The following is a 26,069-nucleotide window of genomic DNA, read 5'->3' as shown; positions in this document are numbered from 1 at the left end:
AGTAATTGTTTTATATATTTGGGGGCTCCCATATTTGGCACATAGACATTTATAATTGTTTAGCTCTTCCTGATGGATAGACGGTGTAATTATTATAAAATGCCCTTCTTCATCTTTTATTACAGCCTTTAATGTAAAGACTGATTTGTCCAGGGACACCTGGGTGGCTCAGTCGATTAACCATCAGAATTTGGCTCAGGTCATGATCTCACTGTTTGTGAGTTAGAGCCCTGCGTCGGGCTCTGTGCTGACAGCTCGGAGCCTGGAGCCTGCTTCGGATTCTGTGTCTCCTTCCCTCTCTGCCCTTTCCCCACTTGTGGTCTGTCTCTCTCTGTCTATCAAAAATAAATAAATGTAAAAGAAAATAATTCTAGTTTGTCTGATATATGTATGGCTATTCCAGCTTTATTTTGACTTCCAGTAGCATGATAGTTAGTTCTCCATCCCCTCACTTTCAATCTGAAGGTGTCCTCAGGTCTAAAATGAGTCTCTTGTAGACAGCAAGTAGATGGGTCTTGTTTTTTTATGCATTCTGATACCCTATGTCTTTTGGTTGGTGCATTTAGTCCATTTACATTCAGTGCTATTGAAAGATATGGGTGTAGAGTCATTGTGATGTCTGTAGGTTTCATGCTTGCAGTGATGCCTCTGGTAGTTTGTGGTCCTTGCAACATTTCACTCACAGGATCCCCCTTAGGATATGTTGTAGGGTTGGTTTAGTGGTGATGAATTCCTTCAGTTTTTGTTTGTTTGGGAAGACCTTTATCTCTCCTTCTATTCTAAATGACACACTGGATAAAGGATTCTCAGCTGCATATTTTTTCTGTTCATCACATTGAACATTCCCTGTCATTCCTTTCTGGCCTGCAAAGTTTCAGTAGATAGGTCTGTCACTAGCCTTATCCATCTCCCTTTATGTGTTAGAGCATGTTTATCCCTAGCTGCTTTCAGAATTTTCTCTTTATCCATGTATTTTGCAAGTTTCACTATGATATGTCATGCAGAAGATCAGTTCAAGTTACATCTGAAGGGAGTTCTCTGTGCCTCTTGGTTTTCAGCGCCTTTTTCCTTCCCCAGATCAGGGAAGTTCTCAGCTATGATTTGTTCAAGTACACCTTCAGCCCCTTTCTCTCTATCTTCCTCTTCTGGAATTCCTATGATATGGATATCGTTGCATTTGATTGCATCACTTAGTTCTCTAATTTTCCCCTCGTACTCCTGGATCTTTTATCTCTCTTTTTCTCAGCTTCCTCTTTTTCCATAATTTTATCTTCTAATTCACCTATTCTCTCCTCTGCCTCTTCAATCTGAGCTGTGGTCGCCTCCATTTTTCACCTAATTTTTAGCATTTTTTAGCTCCTCGTGACTATTTCTTAGTCCCTTGATCTCTGTAGCAACAGATTCTGTGCTGTCCTCTATACTTTTTTCAAGCCCAGAGGTTAATTTTATGACTATTATTCTAAATTCTTGTTCTGTTATATTGCTTAAATCATTTTTGATCAATTTGTTAACTATTGCTACTTCCTGGAGTTTCTTTTGAGGAAAATTCTTCTGTTTTGTCATTCTGAATAGTCCCTGGGGTGCCGCAGAATTTCAGGGCACTTCCTCTGTGCTGTCTGGAGTAACTTGTGTTGGTGGGCGGGGCCACAGTCAGACCTGATGTCTGTCCCCAGCCCACTGCTGGGGCCACAGTCAGACTGGTGTGTACCTTATCTTTCCCTCTCCCAGGGGCAGGACTCACTGTGGAGTGGTGTGGACCCTGTGTAGGTTACTTGCACACTTCGAGGCTTGTGGTGCTGCTATGATGGCTCTGGCATATAAGCCGGGGTGGATAAGCAAGCTTCACAGGGGCGGGAGGGGTAGGCTCAGCTCGCTTTGCCATCAGTTGTCCCCTGCGGGAAGGGCCCTGAAGCACCAGGAGGGAGGCTGACCTGTCAGAGGGATGGTTCCACAGAAGCACAGCGTTGGGTGTTTGCGCGGTGCAAGCAAGTTCAGTGAACTGATTCCCTTTGGGGTTTTGGCTGGGGGATGGGAGAGGGATATGGCGGTGACCAGCGCCTTTGTTCCCTGCCGAGCTGAGCTCTGTCTTCCAGGGCTCAATACCTGTCCTTCGCAATCTCCTCTCACCCTCCTGTTCTCCGAGCAGAGCTGTTGACTTATAACATTCCAGATGTTAAGTCCCATTGGCTATCAGAACTCCTGGAGTCTGCCCCCTCTGCTTTTGCATGCCAGACTTCAGGGGCTCTGCCTTGCCAGGCAGGCTGCCTTTCTACTGCCCCAGCTCCTTCCCACCAGTCCGTGTAGCACGCACTGCCTCTCTACCCTTTCTAACCTCTTCCATGGGCCTCTTGTCTACACTTGGCTCCAGAGAGTCCATTCTGCTTGTCTTCTGGTGGTTTTCTGGGTTATTTAGGCAGATGTGGGTGGAATCTAAGTGATCAGCAGGACGAGGTGAGTCCAGCGCCCTCCTTCACTGCCATCTTCTCCCTCACCATATATCTAAAAAACCTCAATTTGTTCTTTATAGTTAACAGTCTTTTTCTTGGTTTTCCTCTCTCTCTTTTGTTCCCCATTGCTCCGTTGTTTTGTTTCTCAAATTCCACATATGAATGAAATCATACGTTTTTTTGTCTCTGACTTATTTCACTTAACATAATACTCTCTAGTGCCATCCATGTTGTTGCAAATGGCAAGACTTAATTCTCTTTTATGGCTGAGTAATATTGCATATATATATATATATATATATATATATATATATATATCTTATTCTTTATCCATTACTGAGTCAATGAACACTTGGGCAGTTTCCATAATTTGGCAATTGTAGATAATGCTGCTATAAACATTGGGGTGCATTTATCCATTTGAATTAATATTCTTGTATTGTTGGGGTAAATATTTAGGAGTACAATTGCTGGATCATAAGATAGTCCTATTTTTAAAATTTTGAGGAGCCCAGACCCCATAATGTTTTCCACAGTGGCTGCACCTGTTTGCACTCCCACCAACAGTGCAAGAAGGTTCTATTTTCTCCACATCCTTAACAACACATGTTGTTCTTGTGTTGTTGGTGTTATCCATCCTGACTGGTATGAGATGAATCTCATTATAGTGTGGATTTGTATTTCCTTGATGATCAGTGATGTTGACCACATCTTTTCCTGTGCCGGATGGCCAGTTCTATGTCTTTGGAAAAAATGTCTATTCGTGTCTTCTCATTATTTAATTGGATTATATATTTTTTGGGTGTTAAGTTTTTTAAATTATTTTTTACATTAATTAATTAATTAATTTTTATTTTTTGGCATTTATTTATTATTGAGAGACAGAGAGAGACAAAGCATGAGCATAGGAGGGCCCTTAAAGGGGGGAGACACAGAATCCAAAGTGGGCTCCAGGCTCTGAGCTGTCATCACAGTTCCTGACGCCGGGTTCAAACCCATAAACTGGGAGATCATGACGTGAGCTGAAGTCAGACACTTAACCGACTGAGCCACCCAGGCACCCTTTAATTTATTTTTTTAAATTACATACAATTTAGCTAACATATAATGTAATGATTGTTTCAGGAGTAGAATTTAGTTATTCATCACTTGCATATAACACCCAGTGTTCATCTCAACAAGTGTCCTCCTTAATGCCCCTTGCCCATTTAGCCCATCCCCCCACCAAAACCCTGCCAGCAACCCTCAGTTTGTTCTCTGTATTTAAGTGTCTTTTAGGTTTGTCCCCCTCCCTGTTTTAATATTATTTTTGCTTCCCTTCCTTTATGTTCATCTGTTTTGTATCTTAAATTCCACATGTGAGTGAAGTCATATGATATTTGTCTTTCCCTGATTGACTACTTTTGCTTAGCATAACACACTCTAGTTCCATCCACATTATTGCAAATGGCAAGATTTCATTCTTTCTGATAGCTGAGTAATATTCCATTGCGTGTATGTGTATATATATGTGTGTATACACACACACATATATTCCATATATTCCATATATACATATATATACCACATCTTCTTTATCTATTCATCAGTCAATGGGTATTTGGGCTCTTTCCATACTTGGGCTATTGTCAATAGTGTTGCTATAAACATTGGGGTGAATATGTCCCTTCGAAATAGCACTCCTGTATTTTTGGATAACTACCTAGTAGTGCAATTGCTGGGTCATAGGGTAGTTCTATTTTTAATTTTTTGAGGAACCTCCATACTAATTTCCAAAGTGGCTGCACCAGTTTGCATTCCCATGAGCAATGCAAAAGGGATCCTCTTTCTCAGCATCCTCACCAACATCTGTTGTTTCTTGGGTTGTTAATTTTAGCCATTGTGACTGGTGTGAGGTGGTATCTCATTGTGGTTTTGATTTGTATTTCCCTAATGATGAGTAATGTTGAGCATTTTTTTATGTGTCTGTTAGCCATCTGTATTTCTTTGGAAAAGTGTCTATTCATGTCTTTTGCCCAGTTCTTCACTGGGTTATTTGTTTTTTGGGGTGTTAACTTTGATAAGTTCTTTATAGATTTTGGATACTAACCCTTTATCTGATATTTCATTTGCAAATACAGACACATAGATACAATGGAATAGAGAACCCAGAAATGGGCCCACAAACATATGCCAACTAATCTTTGACAAAGCAGGAAAGAATATCCAATGGAAAAAAGACAGTCTCTTCAGTAAATGAACCTGGACCACTTTCTTGCACCGTACACAAAAATAAATTAAAACTGGATGAAATATCTTTTAGAAGTTTTATATATTTACATTATATATTTAGCACAATAATCTATTTTGAGTTCTTTTTTGCAAAAGTACAAGGTTTGTGTTGAGGTTCATGTTTTGTATAGGGAGTTCCATTTGTTCTAGCACCATTTTTGAAAAGTCTCTATTTTCTCCATTGAATTGCTTTCAATTTTCCTAAATCAGTTGACTGTATTTGTGTGGGTCTATTTGTGGGCTCTCTATTCTAATCCATTGACATATATGTCTATCCTTTTGACAATACCACACTGTCTTGAGCACTGTAGTTTTATAGTAAATCTTAAAATCAGGTACGGAGTTTCCTCCAAAATTGTTATTAACTTGCAAATTATTTTAACTATTTTAGTTCCTTTGATCTTCCATATTAACTTTAGAGTTGGTTTGTCTATATTTTCAAAAAATCCTGATGATAGTTTTTATTGATATTCTGTTAAATCTGTAGGTCATTTTGGAGAAAATGGACATATTTACTATGTTGAGTCTTTCAATCCATGAACACGATATGTGTATTTATTTAGTTGTTTGATTTCTTTTAGGAGCATTTTGCAGTTTTCAGCATACAGATCTTATACAGGTTTTGTTAGTATTATACCTAAGTATTTTTTTAACTTATTAGAAGTATTATAGTTTTTTCATTAATTTTGTTCTTTAGCTATTAATTGCTTATTTATAGGAATATGATTGACTTTTTTGTGTTGACATTGTATCCTGTGAAATTAATAAAATCACTTATTAGTTCTAGGAGTATTTGTTGCTTGGAACCCTCTCAGGAGCTTCCCAGGTGTAATATGAACCTAGATCCCTTATGAAGAAGGCAGGGAGAGATCAAAGAAAGAGGCAAGCTATTCCAGGTGGGTAGGCGGAAATTTTTAATAATAATAATGGGAACCTACATACAAGGCTTGTCTTAGCTGGCAGCAAGAAAAATGGATCCCTGCACCTGGTCTCCAAATCTTAAAAGTTTATCATGAGGCCCTAACTGGCTCAGTAACATACCATACAGGTATTTTCCTTTATTTTTCCCTTTATTTTAGAGAGAAAGAGCGTGAGTGAGGAAGAGGGGCAGAGGGAGAGAGAGAAACTTAAGCAGACTCCACACTGAGCATGGAGCCTGATGCAGGGCTTGTCCCACGATCTTGTGATCATGACCTGAGCAGAAACCAAGAGTCAGATGCTCAACATACTGAGCCACCCAGACACCCCGGTATTTTCATTTAAAAAATGTTTATTTATTTTGAGAGACAGAGGGAGGTGCAGAGTGAGAGGGTGAGAAAGAGAATCCCAAGGAGTGTCCTCGCTGTCACCACAGGGCCCAATGATCTCACAAACCATGAAATCATGACCTTAGCTGAAATCAAGAGTTAGACATTTAACTGGCTTAGCCACCCAGACACCACCACCCCCCCTCCCATGCAGCTATTTCCAACATATCACCATCTCAATTTTGTCCTTGGAGCAGCCTCTGGGAGTGGGAAAAGCAAGTGGAACCCATATTCCTAGGACAGAGGAGGGGGTGAGGAGCCTCTGAGTGCTTAGGTCCAGCTCATGGGGCAATTGGCTATCATGTATTTTGATGATGTTCCTCAACAGAATTTTTTGCAGATTTACTGGAATTTTGTACAATCTGTATACAATCTGTATACCTTATATTTGTTTGTTTTTGGCTTATAATACTGACTAGGAGTTTTAGTGCTATTGAATAAAAGTGATGAAAGTAGATATCCTTGCTTTGTTCCTTTTTTTCCATTGTTTTCTGTTTTCTTTTTCTTTCTTTCGAAATTTTTACTTAAATTCTACTTAGTTAACATACAGTACAATATTGGTTTCAGTTGAATTCAGTGACTCATTACTTACATACAACACCCAGTGCTCATCATAACAATGATCTCCTTAATGCCCATCACCCGTCTAGCCCATCTCCCACCTCATCCTTCCATCAATCTTCAGTTTGTTCTCTATCATTAAGAGACTCGTGGTTTGTTTTTCTTTCTCCAATAGGTTCATCTGCTTTGTTTCTTAAATTACACATATGTGTGAAATCATATGAAATTTGTCTCCCCTGACTGACTTATTTCACTTAGTATAATACTTTCTAGCTCCATTCATGTTGGTGCAAATGGCAAGATTTCATTCTTTTTGATGACTGAGTATGTGTATGTGTGTATATATATATATATAATACATATGTTATAATATATAATGTGTATTATATATAATATAATATATTATATATGTTACACAATATATATAATATATAATGTATATGTATATATGTATAATATATAAATATATATAATATAATATATATATACATACTAGTAATGTGTATATATATATATATATACATACACACTCACACACACACACACACACACACCATCTCTTCTTTATCCATTTAATAGTTGATGGAAATTTAGGCTCTTTCCATAGTTATGTTATTGTTGATAATGCTGCTATAAACATTGAGGTGCATGTACCCCTTTGAATCTATATTTTTGTATTCTTAAGGTAAATACCTAATAGTGCAATTGCAGGATCATAGGGTAGTTCTATTTTTAACTTTTTGAGGAACCTCCATACTGTTCTCCAGAGTGACTGCACTAGTTTGTATTCAAGAGGGTTCCCCTTTCTCCACATTCTAACCAACATCTGTTTCCTGTGTTATTAATGTTAACCATTCTGACAGGTGTAGGGTGGTATCTCATCGTGGTTTTGATTTGTATTGTCCTGATGTAGAGTGATGTTGAGCATCTTTTCATGTGTCTGTAAGCCATCAGGGTGTCTTCTTTGGAAATAGTGTCTGTTCATGTCTTCTGCCCATTTCTTAACTGAATTTTTTTTAAATTTTTAAATTTTATTTAAATCCAGTTATTTAACATATAGTGTAATAATTATTTCAGGAGTAGAATTCAATGATTCATCACTTACATAAAATACCCAATGCTCACCCTAACAAGTGCCCTCCTTAATACCTATCACCCATTTAGCCCATCCCCCCAACCAACACCCCTCCAGCAACCCTCAGTTTGTTCTCTGTATTTAGGAGTCTCTATGGTTTGCCACCCTCTCTGTTTTTATCTTATTTTTCTCCCCTTCCCCTATGTTCACCTATTTTGTTTCTTAAATTCCACATATGAGTGATATCATATGATATTTGTCTTTCTCTGACTGACTTATTTCACTTAGCATAATACACTCTAGTTCCATCCATGTAGTTGTAAATGGCAAGGTTTCATTCCTTTTGATCACCAAGTAATACTCCATTGTATGTATATACACCACATCTTCTGTATCCATTCATCAGTCGATTGACATTTGGACTCTTTCCATACTCTGGCTATTGTAGATAGCACTGCTATAAACACTGGGGTGCATGTGCTTCTTAGAGTCTGCATTTTTATATCCTTTGCATAAATACATAGTAGTACAATTGCTGGGTCATGGAGTAGTTCTAATTTTAATTTTTTGAGGAACCTCCATACTAATTTGCAGAGTGGCTGCATCAGTTTGCATTCCTACCAGCAGTGCACAAAGGATCCCCTTTCTGTGCATCCTTGTCAATATCTGTTGTTTCCTGAGTTGTCCATTTTAGGTGTGAGGTGGTATCTCAATATGATTTTGACTTGTATTTCCCTGATAATGAGTAATGTTGAGCATCTTTTCATGTGTTTGTTGGCCATCTGTATGTCTTCTTTGCAAAACTGTCTATTCATATCTTTTGCCCATTTCTTCATTCGGTTATTTGTTTTTTGGATGTTGGATTTGATAAATTCTTTATAGATTTGGGATACTAACCCTTTATCAGATATGTTGTTTGCAAATATCTTCATTTGTACTGTAGGCTGCCTTTTAGTTTTGGTTATTGTTTCCTTTGCTGTGCAAATACTTTTTATCTTGATGAAGTCCCAATAGTTCATTTTTGCTTTTATTTCCCTTGTCTCAAAAGACCTATTTAGAAAAATATTGCTTCATAGAATGGGTCTGGACGTTTTCCTTCCCTTTCTATTTCTTGGAATAGCTTGAGAAGGATAGGTATTATCTCTGCTTTAAACGTCTGGTGGAACTCCCATGGGAAGCCACCTGCTCCTGGACTCTTATTTGTTGGGAGATTTTTGATAACCGATTCAATTTCTTCACTGGTTATGGGTCTGTTCAGGCTTTCTATTTCCTCCTGATTGCGTTTTGGAAGAGTGTGGGTGTTTAGGAATTTGTCCATTTCTTCTAGGTTGTCCAGTTTGTTGGCATATAATTTTTCATAGTATTTTCTGATGATTGCTTGTATCTCTGAGGGATTGGATTGATAATTCCATTTTCGTTCATGATTTTATCTATTTGGGTCATTTCCCTTTTCTTTTTGAGAAGCCTGGCTAGAGGTTTGTCAATTTTGTTTATTTTTTCAGAAACCAACTCGTGGTTTCCTTGATCTGCTCTACAGTTTTTTCCATTCTGTATTGTTTATTTCTGCCCTGATCTTTATGATTTCGCTTCTTCTGCTGGGTTTAGGCTGCCTTTGCTGTTCTGCTTCTAGTTCCTTTAGATGTGCTGTTAGATTTTGTATTTGGGATTTTTCTTGTTTCTTGAGATAGGCCTGGATTGCAATGCATTTTCCTCTCAGGACTGCCTTCTCTGCGTCCCAAAGCGTTTGGATTGTTGTATTTTCATTTTCGTTTGTTTCCATATATTTTTTAATTTCTTCTCCAATTGCCTGGTTGACCCACTCATTCTTTAGTAGGATGTTCTTTAACCTCCATGATTTGGAGGTTTTCCAGACTTTTTCCTGTGGTTGATTTCAAGCTTCATAGCATTGTGGTCTGAAAGTATGCATGGTATGATTACAATTCTTGTATACTTGTGAAGAGCTGTTTTGTGACCCAGTATATGATCTATCTTGGAGAATGTTCCATGTGCACTCAAGAAGAAAGTATATTCTGTTGCTTTGGGATGCAGAGTTCTAAATATATCTGTCAAGTCCATCTGATCCAATGTCTCATTCAGGGCCCTTGTTTCTTTATTGACCGTGTGTCTAGATGATCTATCCATTTCTGTAAGTGGAGTGTTAAAGTCCCCTGCAATGACCACATTCTTATCAATAAGGTTGCTTATGTTTATGAGTAATTGTTTTATATATTTGGGGGCTCCGGTATTCGGTGCATAGACATTTATAATTGTTAGCTCTTCCTGATGGATAGACCCTGTAATTATTATAAAATGCCCTTCTTCATCTCTTGTTACAGCCTTTAATTTAAAGTCTAGTTTGTCTGATATAAGTATGGCTACTCCAGCTTTCTTTTGGCTTCCAGTAGCATGATAAATAGTTCTCCATCCCCTCACTCTCAATCTAAAGGTGTCCTCAGGTCTAAAATGAGTCTCTTGTAGACAGCAAATAGATGGGTCTTGTTTTTTTATCCATGCTGATACTCTATGTCTTTGGTTGGTGCATTTAATCCATTTACATTCAGTGTTATTATAGAAAGATATGGGTTTAGAGTCATTGTAATGTCTGTATGTTTTATGCTTGTAGCAATGTCTCTGGTGCTTTGTCTCACAGGATCCCGCTTAGGATCTCTTGGAGGGCTGGTTTAGTGGTGACGAATTCCTTCAGTTTTTGTTTGTTTGGGAAGACCTTATCTTTCCTTCTATTCTAAATGACAGACTTGCTGGATAAAGGATTCTCGGCTGCATACCTTTTCTGTTCAACACATTAAAGATCTCCTGCCATCCTTTCTGGCCTGCCAAGTTTCAAAAGAGAGATCAGTCACGAGTCTTATAGGTCTCCCTTTATATGTTAGGGCACGTTTATCCCTTGCTGCTTTCAGAATTTTCTCTTTATCCTTGTATTTTGCCAGTTTCACTATGATATGGTGTGCAGAAGATCGATTCAAGTTACGTCTGAAGGGAGTTCTCTGTGCCTCTTGGATTTCAATGCTTTTTCCTTCCCCAGTTCAGGGAAGTTATCAGCTATTATTTCTTCAAGTACACCTTCAGCACCTTTCCCTCTCTCTTCCTCCTCTGGGATACCAATTATGTGTATATTATTTCTCTTTAGTGCATCACTTAGTTCTCTAATTTTCCCCTCATACTTCTGGATTTTTTTTATCTCTCTTTTTCTCAGCTTCCTCTTTTTCCATAATTTTATCTTCTAGTTCACCTATTCTCTCCTCTGCCTCTTCAATCCGAGCCGTGGTCGTTTCCATTTTATTTTGCATCTCGTTTAAAGCGTTTTTCAGCTCCTCCTGACTGCTCATTAGTCCCTTGATCTCTGTAGCAAGAGAATCTCTGCTGTCCTCTATACTGTTTTCAAGCCCAGTGATTAATTTTATGACTATTATTCTAAATTCACTTTCTGTTATATTATTTAAATCCTTTTTGATCAGTTCATTAGCTGTTGTTATTTCCTGGGAGATTCTTTTGAGGGGAATTCTTCCGTTTGGTCATTTTGGATAGACTCTAGAGTGGTGTGGACCTGCAGGGCACTTCCCCTGTGCTGTGGTATATAACTGGAGTTGGTGGGCGGAGCCTCAGTCAGACCTGATGTCTGCCTCCAGCCCACTGCTGGGGCCACAGTCAGACTGGTGTGTGCCTTCTTTTCCCCTCTCCTAGGGGCAGGATTCACTGTGGGGTGGCGTGGCCTGTCTGGGCTACTTGCACACTGCCAGGCTTGTGGTGCTGGCGATCTGGCGTATTAGCTGGGGTGGGTAGGCAAGGTGCACCAGGGCAGGAGGGGCAGGCTTAGCTCGCTTCTCCTTAGGTGATCCACTTCAGGAGGGGCCCTGTGGCAGCGGGAGGGAGTCAGACCCGCTGCCGAGGGGTGTCTCTGCAGAAGCACAGCGTTGGGTTTTTGTGCAGAGCAAGCACGTTCCCTGGCACGAACTGGTTCCTTTTGGGATTTTGTCTGGGGGATGGGCAAGGGATAATGGCGCTGGGGAGCGCTTTTGTTCCCCTCCAAACTGAGCTCTGTCGTCCCAGGGCTCAGCAACTCTCCCTCCCTTTGTCCTCCAGCATTCCCGCTTTCTGAGCAGAGCTGTTAACTTATGACCTCCCAGATGCTAAGTCATGCTTGCTGTCCGAACACACTCGGTCGGGGCCCTCAGCTTTTCCAAGCCAGACTAGGGGGCTCTGCTTGGCCGGTGGGCCGCCCCTCCTCCCCAGCTCCCTCCCGCCAGTCCGTGCAGCACGCACCACCTCGCTGCCCTTCCTACCCTCTTCAGTGGGCCTCTCGTCTGCTCTTGGCTCTGGAGACTCCCTTCTGCTAGTCTTTTCGTGGTTTTCTGGGTTAGTTAGGCAGGTGTAGGTGGAATCGAAGTGATCAGCAGGACGCGCGGTGAGCCCAGTGTCCTCCTACGTCGCCATCTTCTGGATCCCCCCAGCACTTTTTTAAAAAATATAATTTATTGTAAAATTGGCTTCCCAGTGCTCATTCCAAGTGCCCTCCTCCCTGCCCATCACCCACTTTCTCCTCTCCCTCACCCCTATCTACCCTTAGTTTTTTCTCAGTCCTTAATAGTCTCTTAAAGTTTGCCTCCCTCTACCTCTGTAACTATTTTTCACCCTTCACCTCCCACATGGTCTTCTGTTAAGGTTTTCCAGATTCACATATGAGGGGAAAAATATGGTATCCGTCTTTCTCTGCCTCGCTTATTTCACTTAGCATAATATCCTCCAGGTCCACCCACATTGCCACAAATGGCCAGATTTCATTCTTTCTCATTGCCAAGTAGTATTCCATTGTATATACAATCCACACCTTCTTTATCCATTCGTCAGTTGATGGACATTTAGACTCTTTCCATAATTTGGCTATTGCTGAAAGTGCTGCTATAAACATTGGGGTACAAGTGCCCTTATGCATCAGCACTCCTGTATCCTTTGGGTACATTCCTATCAGTGTTACTGCTGGGTCATAAGGTAGTTCTACTTTTAATTTTTTGAGGAACCCCCACACTGTTTTCCAGAGTAGCTGCACCAGTTTGCATTGCCACCAGAAGTGCAAGAGGGTTCCCATTTCTCCACATCCTTGCCAGCACCTATAGTCTCCTGATTTGTTCATTTTAGCCACTCTGACTGGCATGAGATGATATCTCATTGTAGTTTTGATGTGTATTTCCCTGAGAAGAAGTGACGTTGAGCATCTTTTCATGTGTCTGTTGGCCATCTGGATGTCTTCTTTGGAAAAGTGTCTATTCATGTCTTCTGCCCATTTCTTCACTGGATTATTTGTTTTTCAGGTGTGGAGTTTGGTGAGTTTTTTATAGATTTTAGATACTAACCCTTTATCTAATGTGTCACTTGCAAATATCTTTTTCCATTCCTTCAGTTGCCTTTTATTTTTATATTTATTTATTTATTTATTTAGATGAAATTATTGTCAAATTGGTTTCCATACAATACCCAGTGCTCATCCCAAAAGGTGCCCTCCTTTATACCCATCACCCACTCTCCCTTCAGTTGCCTTTTAGTTTTTTTTTTTATTGTTTCCTTTGCAGTGCAGAAACTTTTTATCCTGATGAGGTCCTAATATTTCAGTTTTGCTTTTAATTCCCTTGCCTTTGGGTATGTGTCGAGTAAGAAATTTCTGCGGCTGAGGTCAGAGAGGTTTTTTTTCCTGCTTTCTCCTCTAGGGTTTTGATGGTTTCCTGTCTCACATTCAGGTCCTTCATCCATTTTGAGTTTATTTTTGTGTGTGGTGTAAGAAAGTGGTCTGGTTTCATTCTTCTGCATGTTTCTGTCTAGTTCTCCCAGCATCATTTGGTAAAGAGACTGTCTTTTTTCCATTGGATACTCTCTCCTGCCTAGTCAAATGGCAGGCGTGTTAGCCATACATTTGTGGGTCCAATTCTGGAGTCCCTATTCTATTCAATTGGTCTATGTGTCTGTTTTCTGCCAATACCATACTGTCTTCATCATTACAGCTTTGTAGTAGAGGCTAAAGTCTGGGATTGTGATGCCTCCCGCTTTGGTCTTCTTCAATATTACTTTGGGTATTTAGGGTCTTTTGTGGTTCCATAAAAATTTTAGGATTGTTCATTCTAGCTTTCAGAAGAATGCTGGTGAAATTTTGATTGGGATTGCATTGAATGTGTAGATTGCTTTGGGCAGTATTGACATTTTAATATTTATGCTTCCAATCCATGAGCATGGAATATTTTTCCATTTCTTTGTATCTTCTTAAATTTCCTTAATAAGCTTTCTATAGTTTTCAACATACATAGATCTTTCACATTTGGTTAGGTTTATTCCTAGGTATTTTAAGGTTCTTGGTGCAATTGTGAATGGGATAAGTGTCTTTATTACTCTTTCTGTTGCTCATTATTGGGGTATAAAAATGCAACCAATTTCTGTACACTGATTTTGTACCCTGAGACTTTCTTTAATTCATGTATCAATTGTAGCAGACTTTTGGTGGAGTCTTTCAGGTTTTCATGTAGAGTATCATGTTGTCTGTGAAAAATGTATGTTTGACTTTATCTTTACCTATTTTTATGCCTTTTATTTCATTTTGTTGTCTGATTGCTGATGCTAGGACTTCCAACACTATGTTAAACAACAGTGGTGACAGTGGACATCTCCGTCGTTTAGCTGATCTCAGGGGGAAAGCTCTCAGTTTTTTCCCATTGATGATGATATTAGCTGTGGGCTTTCATACATGGCTTGTATGATGTTTAAGTGTGTTCCTTCTATCCCGACTTTCTTGGGGGTTTTCATCAAGAAAGAATGCTGTATTTTGTCAAGTTATTTTTGTGCATATTAACAGAACCATATGGTTCTTATCTTTTCTTTTATTAATGCGATGTATCACATTGATTGATGTGCAAATATTGAACCAGCCCTGCAGCCCAGGAATGAATCTCACTTCATCATGGTGAATAAACCTTTTTATATGCTGTTGAAATCGATCCGCTAGTATCTTGTTGAGAATTTTTGCATCCATATTCATCAGGGATATTGGAATGCAGTTCCTTTTTTTTTCTGGGTCTCTGTTTGGTTTGGGAATCAAAGTAATGCTGGCTTCATAGTATGAGACCAGAAGTTTTCCTTACCTTTCTATTTTTTGGAACAGTTTGAGAAAGATAGGTATTAACTCTGCTTTAAATGTCTGGTAGAATTCCCAAGGGAAGCCATCTGGTCCAGGACTCTTACTTGTTGGGAGATTTTTGATAACTGATTCAATTTCTTCACTAGTTATGTGTCAGTTCAAATTTTTTATTTTTTCCCATTTGAATTTGGTAATGTGTGGGTCTTTAGGCATTTGTCCATTTTTTCCAGGTTGTCCAGTTTGTTGGCATATAACTTTTCATAGTAATCCCTGATAGTTGCTTGTATTTCTGAGGGATTGGTTGTAATAATTCCATTTTCATTCATGATTTTATCTATTTGTGTCCTCCCTCTCTTTCTTTTTGAGAAGCCTGGCTAGAGGTTATCAACTTTGTTTATTTTTTTTCAATAAGCCAACTCTTGGTTTCATTGTTATGTTCTACTGGGTTTATTGGTATTGTATATTGTTTACTTCTGTTCTGATCTTTATTATTTCTCTTCTTCTGTGGGGTTTGGGGTGTCTTTGCTTTTCTGCTTCTATTTTCTTTAGGTGTGCTATTAGATTTTGTATTTGGGATTGTTATTCTTTCTTGAGACAGGCCTGGATTGCAATGCATTTTCCTCTTAGGACTGTCTTTGCTGCATCCCAATGGGTTTGGATTGTTGTATTTTCATTTCATTTGTTTCCATAAAACTTTAATTTCTTCTCTAATTGCTTGGTTGATCAATTTATTCTTTAGTAGGATGTTCTTCAATCTGCCTGCTTTTACAGGTTTTCCAGACTTTTTCCTGTGGTTGATTTCAAGTTTCATAGCATTGTGGTCTGAAAGTGTGCATGGTATAATCTCAATTCGTTTATACTTATTAAGGGATGTTTTGTGACCCAGTATGTGATCTATCTTGGAGAATGTTCAATGTGCACTGGAGAAGAAAGTGTATTCTGCTGCTTTGGGATGTAGAGTTCTAAATATATCTGTCAAGTCCATCTGGTCCAATGTATCATTCAAGACCATTGTTTCTTTACTGATTCTGTGTCTAGATGATCTTTCCATTGCTGTATGTGTAGTATTAAATTCCCCTGTAATTACCACATTCTTATTAATAAGCTGCTTATGTTTGTGCTTGTTTTATATATTTGGGGGCTCCCATATTTGGTGCATAGACATTTATAATTGTTAGCTCTTCCTGATGGATAGACCCTGTAATTATTATATAATGCCCTTCTTCATCTCTTGTTACAGCCTTTAATTTAAAGTCTAGTTTGTCTGATATAAGTATGGCTACTCCAGCTTTCTTTTGATTCCTAGTAGCATGATAGATGGTATGCCCTCACTTTCAATCTGAAGATGTCCTCATGTATAAAGTGGGTCTCTTGTAGACAGCAAATAGATGAGTCTTGTTTTATCCATTCTTATATCATTTGTCTTTCGATTGGAGCATTTAGTCCATTTATATTCAGTGTTATTATTGAAAGATATGTATTTAGAGTCATTGTGTTGTCTGTAAGGCTCATGCTTGAATTCATGTCTCTGGTCCTTTGTGCCCTTGGAACATTTCACTCTCAGAGTACCCCTTAAGATCTCTTGTAGGGCTGATTTAGTGGTGATTAATTCCTTCAGTTTTTGTTTGTTTGGGAAAACCTTTATCTCTCCTTCTATTCTGAATGACAGGCCTTCTGGATAAAGGATTCTTGGCTGCATATTTTTCCTGTTCATCACATTGAAGAATTCATGCCATTCCTTTCTGGCCTGCCAAGTTTCAGTAGATAGGTCTGCTACTACCCTTATGCTTCTACCTTTGTATGTTAAGACCTGTTTATCCCTAGCTTCTTTGAGAATTCTCTCTTTATCCTTGTATTTTGCCAGTTTCACTATGATATGTTGTGTAGAATATTGATTCAAGTTACATCTGAAAGGAGTTTTCTGTGCCTCTTGGATTTCAATGTCTGTTTCCTTCCCTAGATTGGGGAAGTTCTCAGCTATGATTTGTTCATGTATACTTTCAGCCCTTTGTCTCTCTTCTTCTGGAATTACTACAATATAGACATTGTTCCATTTGATTGCATCACTTAGTTGTCTAATTCTCCTCTCTTGATCCTTGGTTTTTTCTAATCTCTCTTTTTCTCAGCTTCATCTTTTTCCATAATTTTAGCTTCTAATTCACCTATTTTCCCCTCTGCCTCTTTCATCTGTGCTGTGGCTGCCTCCGTTTATTTTACACCTCATTTATAGCATTTTTTAATTCATCATGACTATTTTTTAGTTCCTTGATATCTTCAATAATAGATTCTCTGCTGTTTTCTATGCCTTTTTCAAGCCCAACAATTAATCTTATGACTGTTATTCTAAATTTTTGTTCACCTATATTGTTTACATCTTTTTTGATCAATTCTTTAACTGTCACTTCTTCCTGGAATTTCTTTTGAGGGCAATTCTTCCATTTCATCATTTTGGCTATTTTTTTTTGTACCTTATGAATTTTAAAAGCTTGTTTTAGCTATTTACCTGCGAGCACTACTATATTAAAGGGGTGTCATACACTGTCCAGGGCCTAGCTCTTCAGGAGGTGTTTTTTGGAGAGTGTTACTTGCTTTCTGTTCTTGTGACTTTGGTTATTTTATTTCTCTGCTTGTAGTGATGTTTTAGACACTCCACAAAGTGTGTTTTGATTTGTTCCTTAAAGTATCCCTGGAAAGGAAAACAAACAAAGAGGAAACAGAGACTCGCATACACACAGACAAATAAAACAAACAAATGGACACACACACACACAAATAAACAAAAACAGTCCAAAAGCAAAAAAAGAAGGAAATAAAGAAAGAAAGAAAAAGAAGAACCACCAACTCCAAGTAAAGAACAGGGTGGAGGCAGTGCTGATGGAAGAGCACATATAAAGAGAGAAATGACAGGGGCGGTGGGGACAAAGAGAAAATAAACATTGACTGGGCAGAAGGACTAAACGGCTTAATCCAGAGGGAGAGAAAGGAAAATTAAAGAAGGAGGCAGCAAAAAAAAAAAAAAAAACGAAGGTAAAGTTACTGACATTGAAACTATATGGCTTGATGATCCTCAAGAGAGGGAGAGGAAAGTACTGAAGGAGATGTAGAACATGTATCAGGGAAATGGATTAAATATGTCTGCTTAAACAAATCAACAACCAGAGTTATAAGCCTAGATTAAGGAAGATATAGGAAGGGAGAATATATCTAAATAACAAGAATTTTCCTGGAATTAATCCAGGCTATGCATCATCACTGGTCTGGATGATGGAGCTCTCTGGTTGCACAGCATCTATCTGGTTCTAACAGAAATGCAGTTACCCAGCACAGAGGGGCATAGTTTGGTGTAGGCTGGTCCCACCTCCACTATGGGCCCTAGGACTGATCCCTCAGGCCCTGCCTTGGTGGTTGATGGGGAAGGATGGCGACACCCCAGTCTTTTCTCCATGACCCGCTGGACTTCTTTTGAGTTGTCCTCACTGTGCTATGGGAGCAGATGGGGCCATCCTTCTCACTCCACCAACTCCCCTGCCCGGGCACCTGGCTAGGATTCAGAGATCTTCTCTGTGTGCTCTGGTACTGGGGAAGAGCCTATCTGTATGGTTTGATACGTGGTCCTGGCTGGCTTTCTCTGTGCCACTGCACTTCAGGGAGGACCGCCTTTTCCTGCTGTGGACTGCACCACTGACCTTGCCGCCAAGCCTGGGGGTGGCAGACGCAGGTAGGCTTTGTTCTGTCCCACCGCACTCCAGGGAGGGAGCCGCTTTCTCCTACTGCAGACTGCACCCCTGATCTACCACACAACCCAGGGCTTGCTCCCCTCATCCCCAAGTGCATGAACAGGGAGCCTGCCCCAGGCTGAAGAAAGTTCCACAGTTAGTGACAGGATTCCTCTCAGTCCCAGTCCGAGATTTTTCTCTTATCCTACACTTCCCCACCTCTTCTTTCTCTTCCCTTTGTCTCTCCCTTTCTCTTCCCTTTGATCCCTCCCCTCCATGCTTACTTGGCCCATTTTATCTCCCCCAGTTTGCAATCACCCACCTATCTTTTCTCAGGTTTTCTCATTTTCTTCCTGGTAGATTCGACCTCTTTTCCTCCCAGACTCCTGGGGTTCAAAGTTCTTTGTCTTCAGCACTTCTTTGTTTGAGAGATGTAGGAAATATGGATCCCCCTTCTTCTCCACCATCTTGGCCTATCAGATTCCTGTTTGCAGCAGTTTTTGATGAATTCATAAGTCAGTTAGAAAATTTTCAGGTATTTGTCATTGTTGTTGCTGTTATAATGGTAGGAAAGATAATTTTCCAATTCTGTGTCTCTGAGCTGATACAAGTAGATCATGGGAGCCTGGGGATAAGCTTTTAAGGCTCTGCTTATCTTCCAGCATCAGTACCCCAGTTTACCAATTCCCCCACAATGGTGATCATGGTTGGCTTACCAGCTCGAGGAAAGACCTACATCTCCACGAAGCTCACGCGATATCTCAACTGGATAGGAACACCAACTAAAGGTATGTCTGTGACACCCTTTGTTCTACAGCTCCCTACAGGCTCCTGACTGAAAAAGTAAGGTAGCATGTCAGAAAAGACATTACTTCAGTACTAGGAATGCCTCAAAACATTGTTACCAGTCTTAGGATGACTGCTGCTACTACTACTACCACTAGCATTACACTTTTATAAGTTTTATAATTTCATGAACACATACTCTGTGCCTAAACTGTATTCTAGGTACAGGAAAACTAGTAATATTAAATGCCTATTCTCAAGGAACTCTAGTTTTGCAAGACTTTAAAACAACTGTTGCACACTATGAGTCTGGAGTTCTTTTGTCCAGCAAGAGAATGGACACGCAATCTGAGAGAGGCTAATGTTCAGGAGGAGACAAGAGCCCCAAACAGAGGTTTCATCTCTGTATTTATTGAGCTCACAAAACATTACCCACATGGTGAACGTGAAGAAAACAAGATCTTACAAACATGGTGAACGTGAAGAAATAATCAGATAGTAATCATTAACTTGTGTAAGAAGCAAAGGGTGGGGGTGAGCAAGTGGAGTTTGTGATCAAAATACAATAGTATATTGGTGTCAGATGGAAAGTAATTTCCTGCAGTGATATAATAAGTTACTCCTGATCCCATTTCAATATCTTGCTAGGTAACCTCAGGCACTTTCGCCCCATGGTGGTGGCTTTCTGCCCTAAGCTTTTTTCTAACCCATTTATGTAAGTAGAACCTATTTCCCCACAAACATCCCTATTAGTAATAAACTACTTTTTATTACCATTACTGTTATTACAACAACAACATTACTATTTTGATTAGCATTACCATTTATTCAAAATCTTAAGATATTTTCTTCAAGCCTTAGGGCTTTCAGAGTCAAGCACACTAAAACCACAGCCCACAGGTCGCCACAGAGTCTCAACTAAAGTTGGGCACCTTAGCTCACCTGTGCTCTGGAGTCCAGAAGGCGTCCACTCTCTCTCCAAGCCTCTCCTTATGTCTGAGCCTGTCAGCTTCTCCTCCCCAGCTGGAAGTGGTCCTGTCTTTTTCCACCTCCAGAGGGGTCTCCTTCTCTGCCTGTCAACCTCCTCCCTCACTCCCTACTTTCAACTTTCCATTCTCCTCAGTGTGGTCTCTTTTCTGTGTACTACCTCTTATTTGGTAATTGCTCTCTCCTATTTTCCATTTGATTTCTCTATCTCCCACCCTGTATCTCCATTCTTATTTGATTCCTTTTTCCCCCTGAAGAAGACTGTGCTTCTCTGAGCTCCCATACCAACCCTTCCTACAGCCCCCTCTATGCCAACACTAATCACAGAGTGTATTGTTGTAGTGTGTGCCTGGGTCTCTCTCCCCAGAAGCTGTTCTAGGGTCAGGGGACTAGGTCATATTCATTTCTCTCCCAAGTATGACCAGATTAAAACATTTAGAGGCTCTAAATACTACGAGATAGGGTGCCCCCGCATCATATGCAATTCAGAATAAAAACAGTAAAGGTAAGAAAGTCTACCAACATTTTTTAAATTTATCCCTGATGACTATATGGAGGCTTTTAAAGAATATCAACTTATCTGAAATTTTTTTCTGGGACCATGTTCCTCCTTTTCTGGTACAATAAGCAAGTACTTAGACTCTTGTGAAATGGAGCACCGCTCCCCAGTGCGGCCAAGAGTTCTTGGAAATTTATTTATTCACTCAATCATTAATTATTCATTGAGCATACAGCTGTGGCAAAGCCTTTCCTGGATGTTGGGCAAACAAATAAAAATAAGAGGATGTCTGTCTTCAAAGTACTAACATCTGTTCTTAAGTTCTAAACTGCCCATGAAAGAGAAACTAGTATTATCATCATTTCTTTTTTTAATATGAAATTTATTGTCAAATTGGTTTCTATACAACACCCAGTGCTCATCCCAACAGGTGCCCTCCTCAATTCCCATCACCCACTTTCCTCTGCCTCCCACCCCCCCATCAACCCTCATTTATTCTCAGTTTTCAAGAGTCTCTTATGGTTTGCCTCCTTCCCTCTATGTAACTTTTTTTCCCCCTTCTCCTCCCCCATGGTCTTCTGTTAAATTTCTCAGGATCCACATAAGAGTGAAAACATGGTATCTGCCTTTCTCTGTATGACTTATTTCACTTAGCATGACACTCTCCAGTTCCATCCACGTTGCTACAAAAGGCCATATTTCATTCCTTCTCATTGTCAAGTAGTATTCCATTGTATATATAAATCACACCTTCTTTATCCATTCATCACTTCTCTAAAGAAGACATCCAGATGGCCAACAGGCAAATAAAAAGATGCTCAACGTCACTCATCATGAGGTAAATACAAATCAAAACCACACTGAGATATCACCTCATGCCAGTCAGAGTGGCTAAAATGAACAAATCAGGAGACTATAGATGCTGGAGAGGATGTGGAGAAATGGGTACCCTCTTGCATTGTTGGTGGGAATGCAAACTTGCGCAGCACTCTGGAAAACAGTGTGGAGGTTCCTCAAAAAATATCATCATTTCACAGTTGATGAAATTAATGCCCAAGAAGTGGGCATTGTCAAGTGCCTTGTCTAGAGGCACATGGCCAATGAGTGACAGAACCAGGAAATGAACCCACATCCGGTTGATTCCAAAGCGTGATACTGTGCAGGTCTGATACTTGGTTCTACTGATGGGAAGAGAAAAGAATCCCACATTGGTCTTATACTTTCTTTTTCTCCATCCTCTTCCTCTCCTTTCTCTTATCCATCCCAGCATCTTATTTCTCTCCCTCCTTCCCTCTCTCTCTTCAATTCTCTTCCTTTCTTTCTGTTGCTTTTCCTTTCCCTTTATGCAGTTTCTCTAATTCACTGGTGAAGGGTTTTCCAATGTTTATTTTTTATGTGCCAAAACCCATGGTAGGCATTAAAGATGCAAAAATGAATGAGATTCATGCCCTACCCTTGAAGTGTTTTCTATTTGTCTGGGATGCATACGAATACCTCAATACCTCATGTCACATAAAGAATCCTACAGCAGGGTACTAAGGTGTTCACAGAGAAATCATCAACTGGAAGGCAGTGAAAGCTTCCAGATAGGGTATATTTAAGCTTGGTCCTGTGGGAGGAGTAGAATATTGGCAGAAGTGGAGAGAAAGAACGGTTCTGGTGGAGAACTGGAGGCTCCAAGGAACCTCTGTTGGATGTTAGGGGTACATGAGATGGTGGTGGATGGATCTCTGCTCTAATGCACATGTTTTTCATCTGCTCCAGTCCAGTCCATTCTCACAGAAGCCCTCAGAGTCATGTTTCAAAGCACAAAGCTTATCATACTTACAGCCTCAAAGAGTCTTCTTGGCCTGCAAGTTTCAGACCAAGCCTTTTAGCTTATTGTTCAAGGCACTCCACAATCCACCCCTACCAGTCTCTCAGTCTTCAGTCACAGTGAATGACTTAACATACCCCAAACACGTTCTACCTTATGCCAATGTCATACCTTTGCTTATGGTGTTCCTCTACGTGGAATGTCTGTTACCTGCCCCCACTCTCCATGGCTGCCTATAAAAAGCCTTCCTTCCTAAAAGGGCTGGTTCAAATGCTGCTTTCTGTAAGAAACAATCTCAGATTTACCCAAGTTTAGTTAATCTGTCCATCCCCCTTATTCTTTTCCATGGGTCTGTCAGAGAATTTAACAAACTGGATAGGAACCCTACATTTACTGGTTTACTGTCTGTCCTACCTGCTGGATTGTGACCTCCGTGGGGCCCCATCATCCATATTTGGTCTATCTTAGAGACTTCTGAACTCATGTCCTGCTTTATAGAGTGTGCATCAGAAAGTATTTATTGAATGGATGAATGAAATATTGCATTAGCCTTTTATACTCTTTCTCCTCCTTTCCTTACCTTCTCTCAGGTTTTTCACTATTACTGATGAGAAAGTATGGCTTAGAGAGGGCAAAAAATTTGGATTCTCTGTCATTATACAGGAAAATGTAATAAAATTAGACTAGGATTCAGGAGGCCCAGTCTAGTTCTGCTACCTGGTGACTCACTATTTTATCCTTGATGATTGATTTTACTCACTGGATTTGTTTCCTTACCTTTCCAATAGAGTAAGACATTGAAAGGGTTGGGGTTTCTAATAAAATAGAATAATGGAAAGTGACTAGTTTTGGAGCCAAACAGACCTGGTTTTGAATCCAAGCTCTCCACTTAACTGTGAAAGTTACTTCCTATCTCTGAATTTCAGTTTATTCATTTGTAAAATGGGATCATAATTCTTATGTGTGAGGAATAAGTAATCTGGTAGCCATAATTTGAAACTTTATAAACATATTACCTATATCTAAATTATATCTTCTATTTTTGAAATCCATACTAGAAAGGACATATTTTATTCCACTAGATTCTTTCCAACCTCTTCACCAGGTTTCCCTGCTTTCAGTGTTTAATTTAGGCCAGTACCGACGAGAGGCAGTGAGCTACAAGAACTATGAATTCTTTCTTCCAGACAACATGGAAGCCTTACTTATCAGGAAGTAAGTGATTAACATTTTAGAGATCAGTACTGCCAATGGCTGAAGGAGGGCTTTGTTCAGATGATGGGGACATGGGGCAGAGCAACTTAGGTTAGTAAGGAGGTCTTCTAGACTCTCAAAGGGTGGTTGGGAAAGCCCTTCCATTAGCCTACCCAAAGTCTGTTTCTGGTCGTAACCATCCCCTACTTAAGAACTTAGGAACAAATAATCCCCTACTCCTTACAAGAGAGAGTGGAAAATTCTCAGCCTAACATTTAAGAGTCTCAATAGCTTGGCCCATTCCAGTATTTCCAACCCTATCTATTCAACCTCAAGGTCTCTCCCCTCTACAAGACACTGAGCACTTCCAGTACTCATTTATTGATCCATGCCCTTATAATATAACCCAGCAAAGAGTAATCACTAGATAGATTCTTGCCAAAGACATAAATACATTGCCACCATCATACCTGTGCTTGTACTGTTACCCATTCCAGGAATGCCTTCTACTTCACAGACCATATACCTGAACTCTTCTTGGGTTTAAGGACCAGTTCTACTTGAGGTCTGTCAGTTCAAGGGATAGATCTTTTAATATTATGACATCTGTCATTAGTCTACTTTTCCTGGGTATTCCACTTTATCCCTGCCCCTGAGATGTGCACACAGAGCCACTCAACTGTGTGACCTGTCTGTGCTCTTCATAGTGTCTAGAACATAGGATACCCTGTGTAGATGTTTCATAGATGAATAATGTGGAACATCTTAGAGATGGTGTAAAAGATAATGGAGAAAAATACAAAGGAACTGATCTTGGGGATAGTGATTGTCTCTGTTTCTTTCTCCATCTTTTTCAGGCAGTGTGCCCTGGCAGCCCTGAAGGATGTCCATAACTATCTCAGCCATGAGGAAGGTCATGTTGCGGTAAAGAAATTTGAATTTTTCCTCAAGTTTCTGCTGTGATGAATGACAGCTAATATGTATTGAACATTTACTATGTTACACACATTATTCTAAGTAATTTGCAAATATTAATTTAATTCTGTCTTCTTCCAAGAGGCAGGCATTGTTGTTATACTCCATGGTATAGCATAGAAGAATGACACAGAGATTAAATAATTTTCCAAGGTGGCACAGCGTGTTTGAAGCAAAGCCAAAACTAGAATTCAGGTTGTATAGCTCCAAAATCTATACTTTTAACCACTATGCTTTACCACTCTACCCCAAGAATTCAGTAAGACTACACTAGAGTTTAAGAGTACCGTACAAATATTTCTTAGTTCTAGAGATTTACCTAAATATCTATTCAATTTAATCCCATAGACCCTGGGCATAAGATTTGTGAAATCTAAAAGGAGAATAAATCCTCAAATGGTCCCATCTAAGGTGCTGAGGGTAGTTTCCTGTTCTTGAAGAGCTCCAAAGTGTTGGGGAAGGAAGAAGCCTCAACTAGGAGTTGAAAAGATCTATCCTAGCTTTGCTCTGTCAGCAACTCTTGGTGGCCTTGATTAAGGCAAATATTTCCTCTAAGCCTCAGCTATTTTACCTATGAAATGACCTTAATAAAAATTTACAATTCTTCTCTTATTTATACCTAAAGTCTGCTACATTTCTGGACTGACAACAAAGGCTCAATGAATGCTTGAGAAATAGGCATAAGTCAACTCCAAATCATTCCTATCCTTCAAAACTCAGTTCAAGTTCTATCTCACCCTGGAAGTCCTCCACTTAGCATAAGGATAGTCAAGGAGTAGGTGTTCTTTCAGCACTATATTCAGAGTAAATCAATCTCATCATTTGCCTCTAGGTTTTTGATGCCACCAACACTACTAGAGAACGACGGTCACTAATTCTGCAGTTTGCGAAAGAACATGGTTACAAGGTATAGTTACATTCCCACTCTTATCTAGGGCTTACTTATCTAGTACAAACTCCAAAGAAAGGCAAACCAGAGAACTCAAAGCTGCCAAATCAGCTACAAATCAGGCTCAACATTTTAATTTGGTTATATGGTTTTTCAGATCACAGAAGCAAAGAAACAGAATAGGAAAGAAGAGGTGTTATATTAGGCAATGGAAGATAATTGCTGACAGGCTGCTGACACTGTGGGGGGTGGAAATGAAGAAGGAGGGAAGACAGCCACTTATAGTGGATATATAAGAATATATAAGAACTAAAAACCAGTAAAAACATAAAAATTAATCTAGGGCTATTCAGTTTAGAGTCTATATGCCTCATAAAACTCAGAATCATGGAAAGCACCACCGAATGAAAT

General features: G+C 39.7%; 1 protein-coding gene across 4 annotated transcripts in view; it reads left to right on the top strand.

Moving 5' to 3' along the window:
* The window catches only part of PFKFB1 (6-phosphofructo-2-kinase/fructose-2,6-biphosphatase 1), a 125,897-nt gene that overhangs the window by 60,522 nt on the left and 39,306 nt on the right, over positions 1-26,069 (top strand). For 2 of the 4 annotated variants that reach the window (XM_043571442.1, XM_043571440.1), the window contains exons 2-6: positions 5,500-5,614; positions 19,175-19,300; positions 23,722-23,815; positions 24,652-24,718; positions 25,602-25,676. In XM_043571442.1, coding sequence (XP_043427377.1) covers positions 5,569-5,614; positions 19,175-19,300; positions 23,722-23,815; positions 24,652-24,718; positions 25,602-25,676 — 408 coding nt within the window. In that variant the 5' untranslated portion in view covers positions 5,500-5,568. The remainder of the gene's footprint in view (positions 1-5,499; positions 5,615-19,174; positions 19,301-23,721; positions 23,816-24,651; positions 24,719-25,601; positions 25,677-26,069) is intronic. The other 2 variants (XM_043571441.1, XM_043571443.1) reach the window with 2 other exon arrangements.

This window comes from Prionailurus bengalensis, chromosome X (assembly GCF_016509475.1).
Source record: "Prionailurus bengalensis isolate Pbe53 chromosome X, Fcat_Pben_1.1_paternal_pri, whole genome shotgun sequence".
NCBI lineage: Eukaryota > Metazoa > Chordata > Mammalia > Carnivora > Felidae > Prionailurus > Prionailurus bengalensis.
Note: the sequence above shows the minus strand (reverse complement) of the source record. Positions and strands in the feature narration are given on the sequence as shown.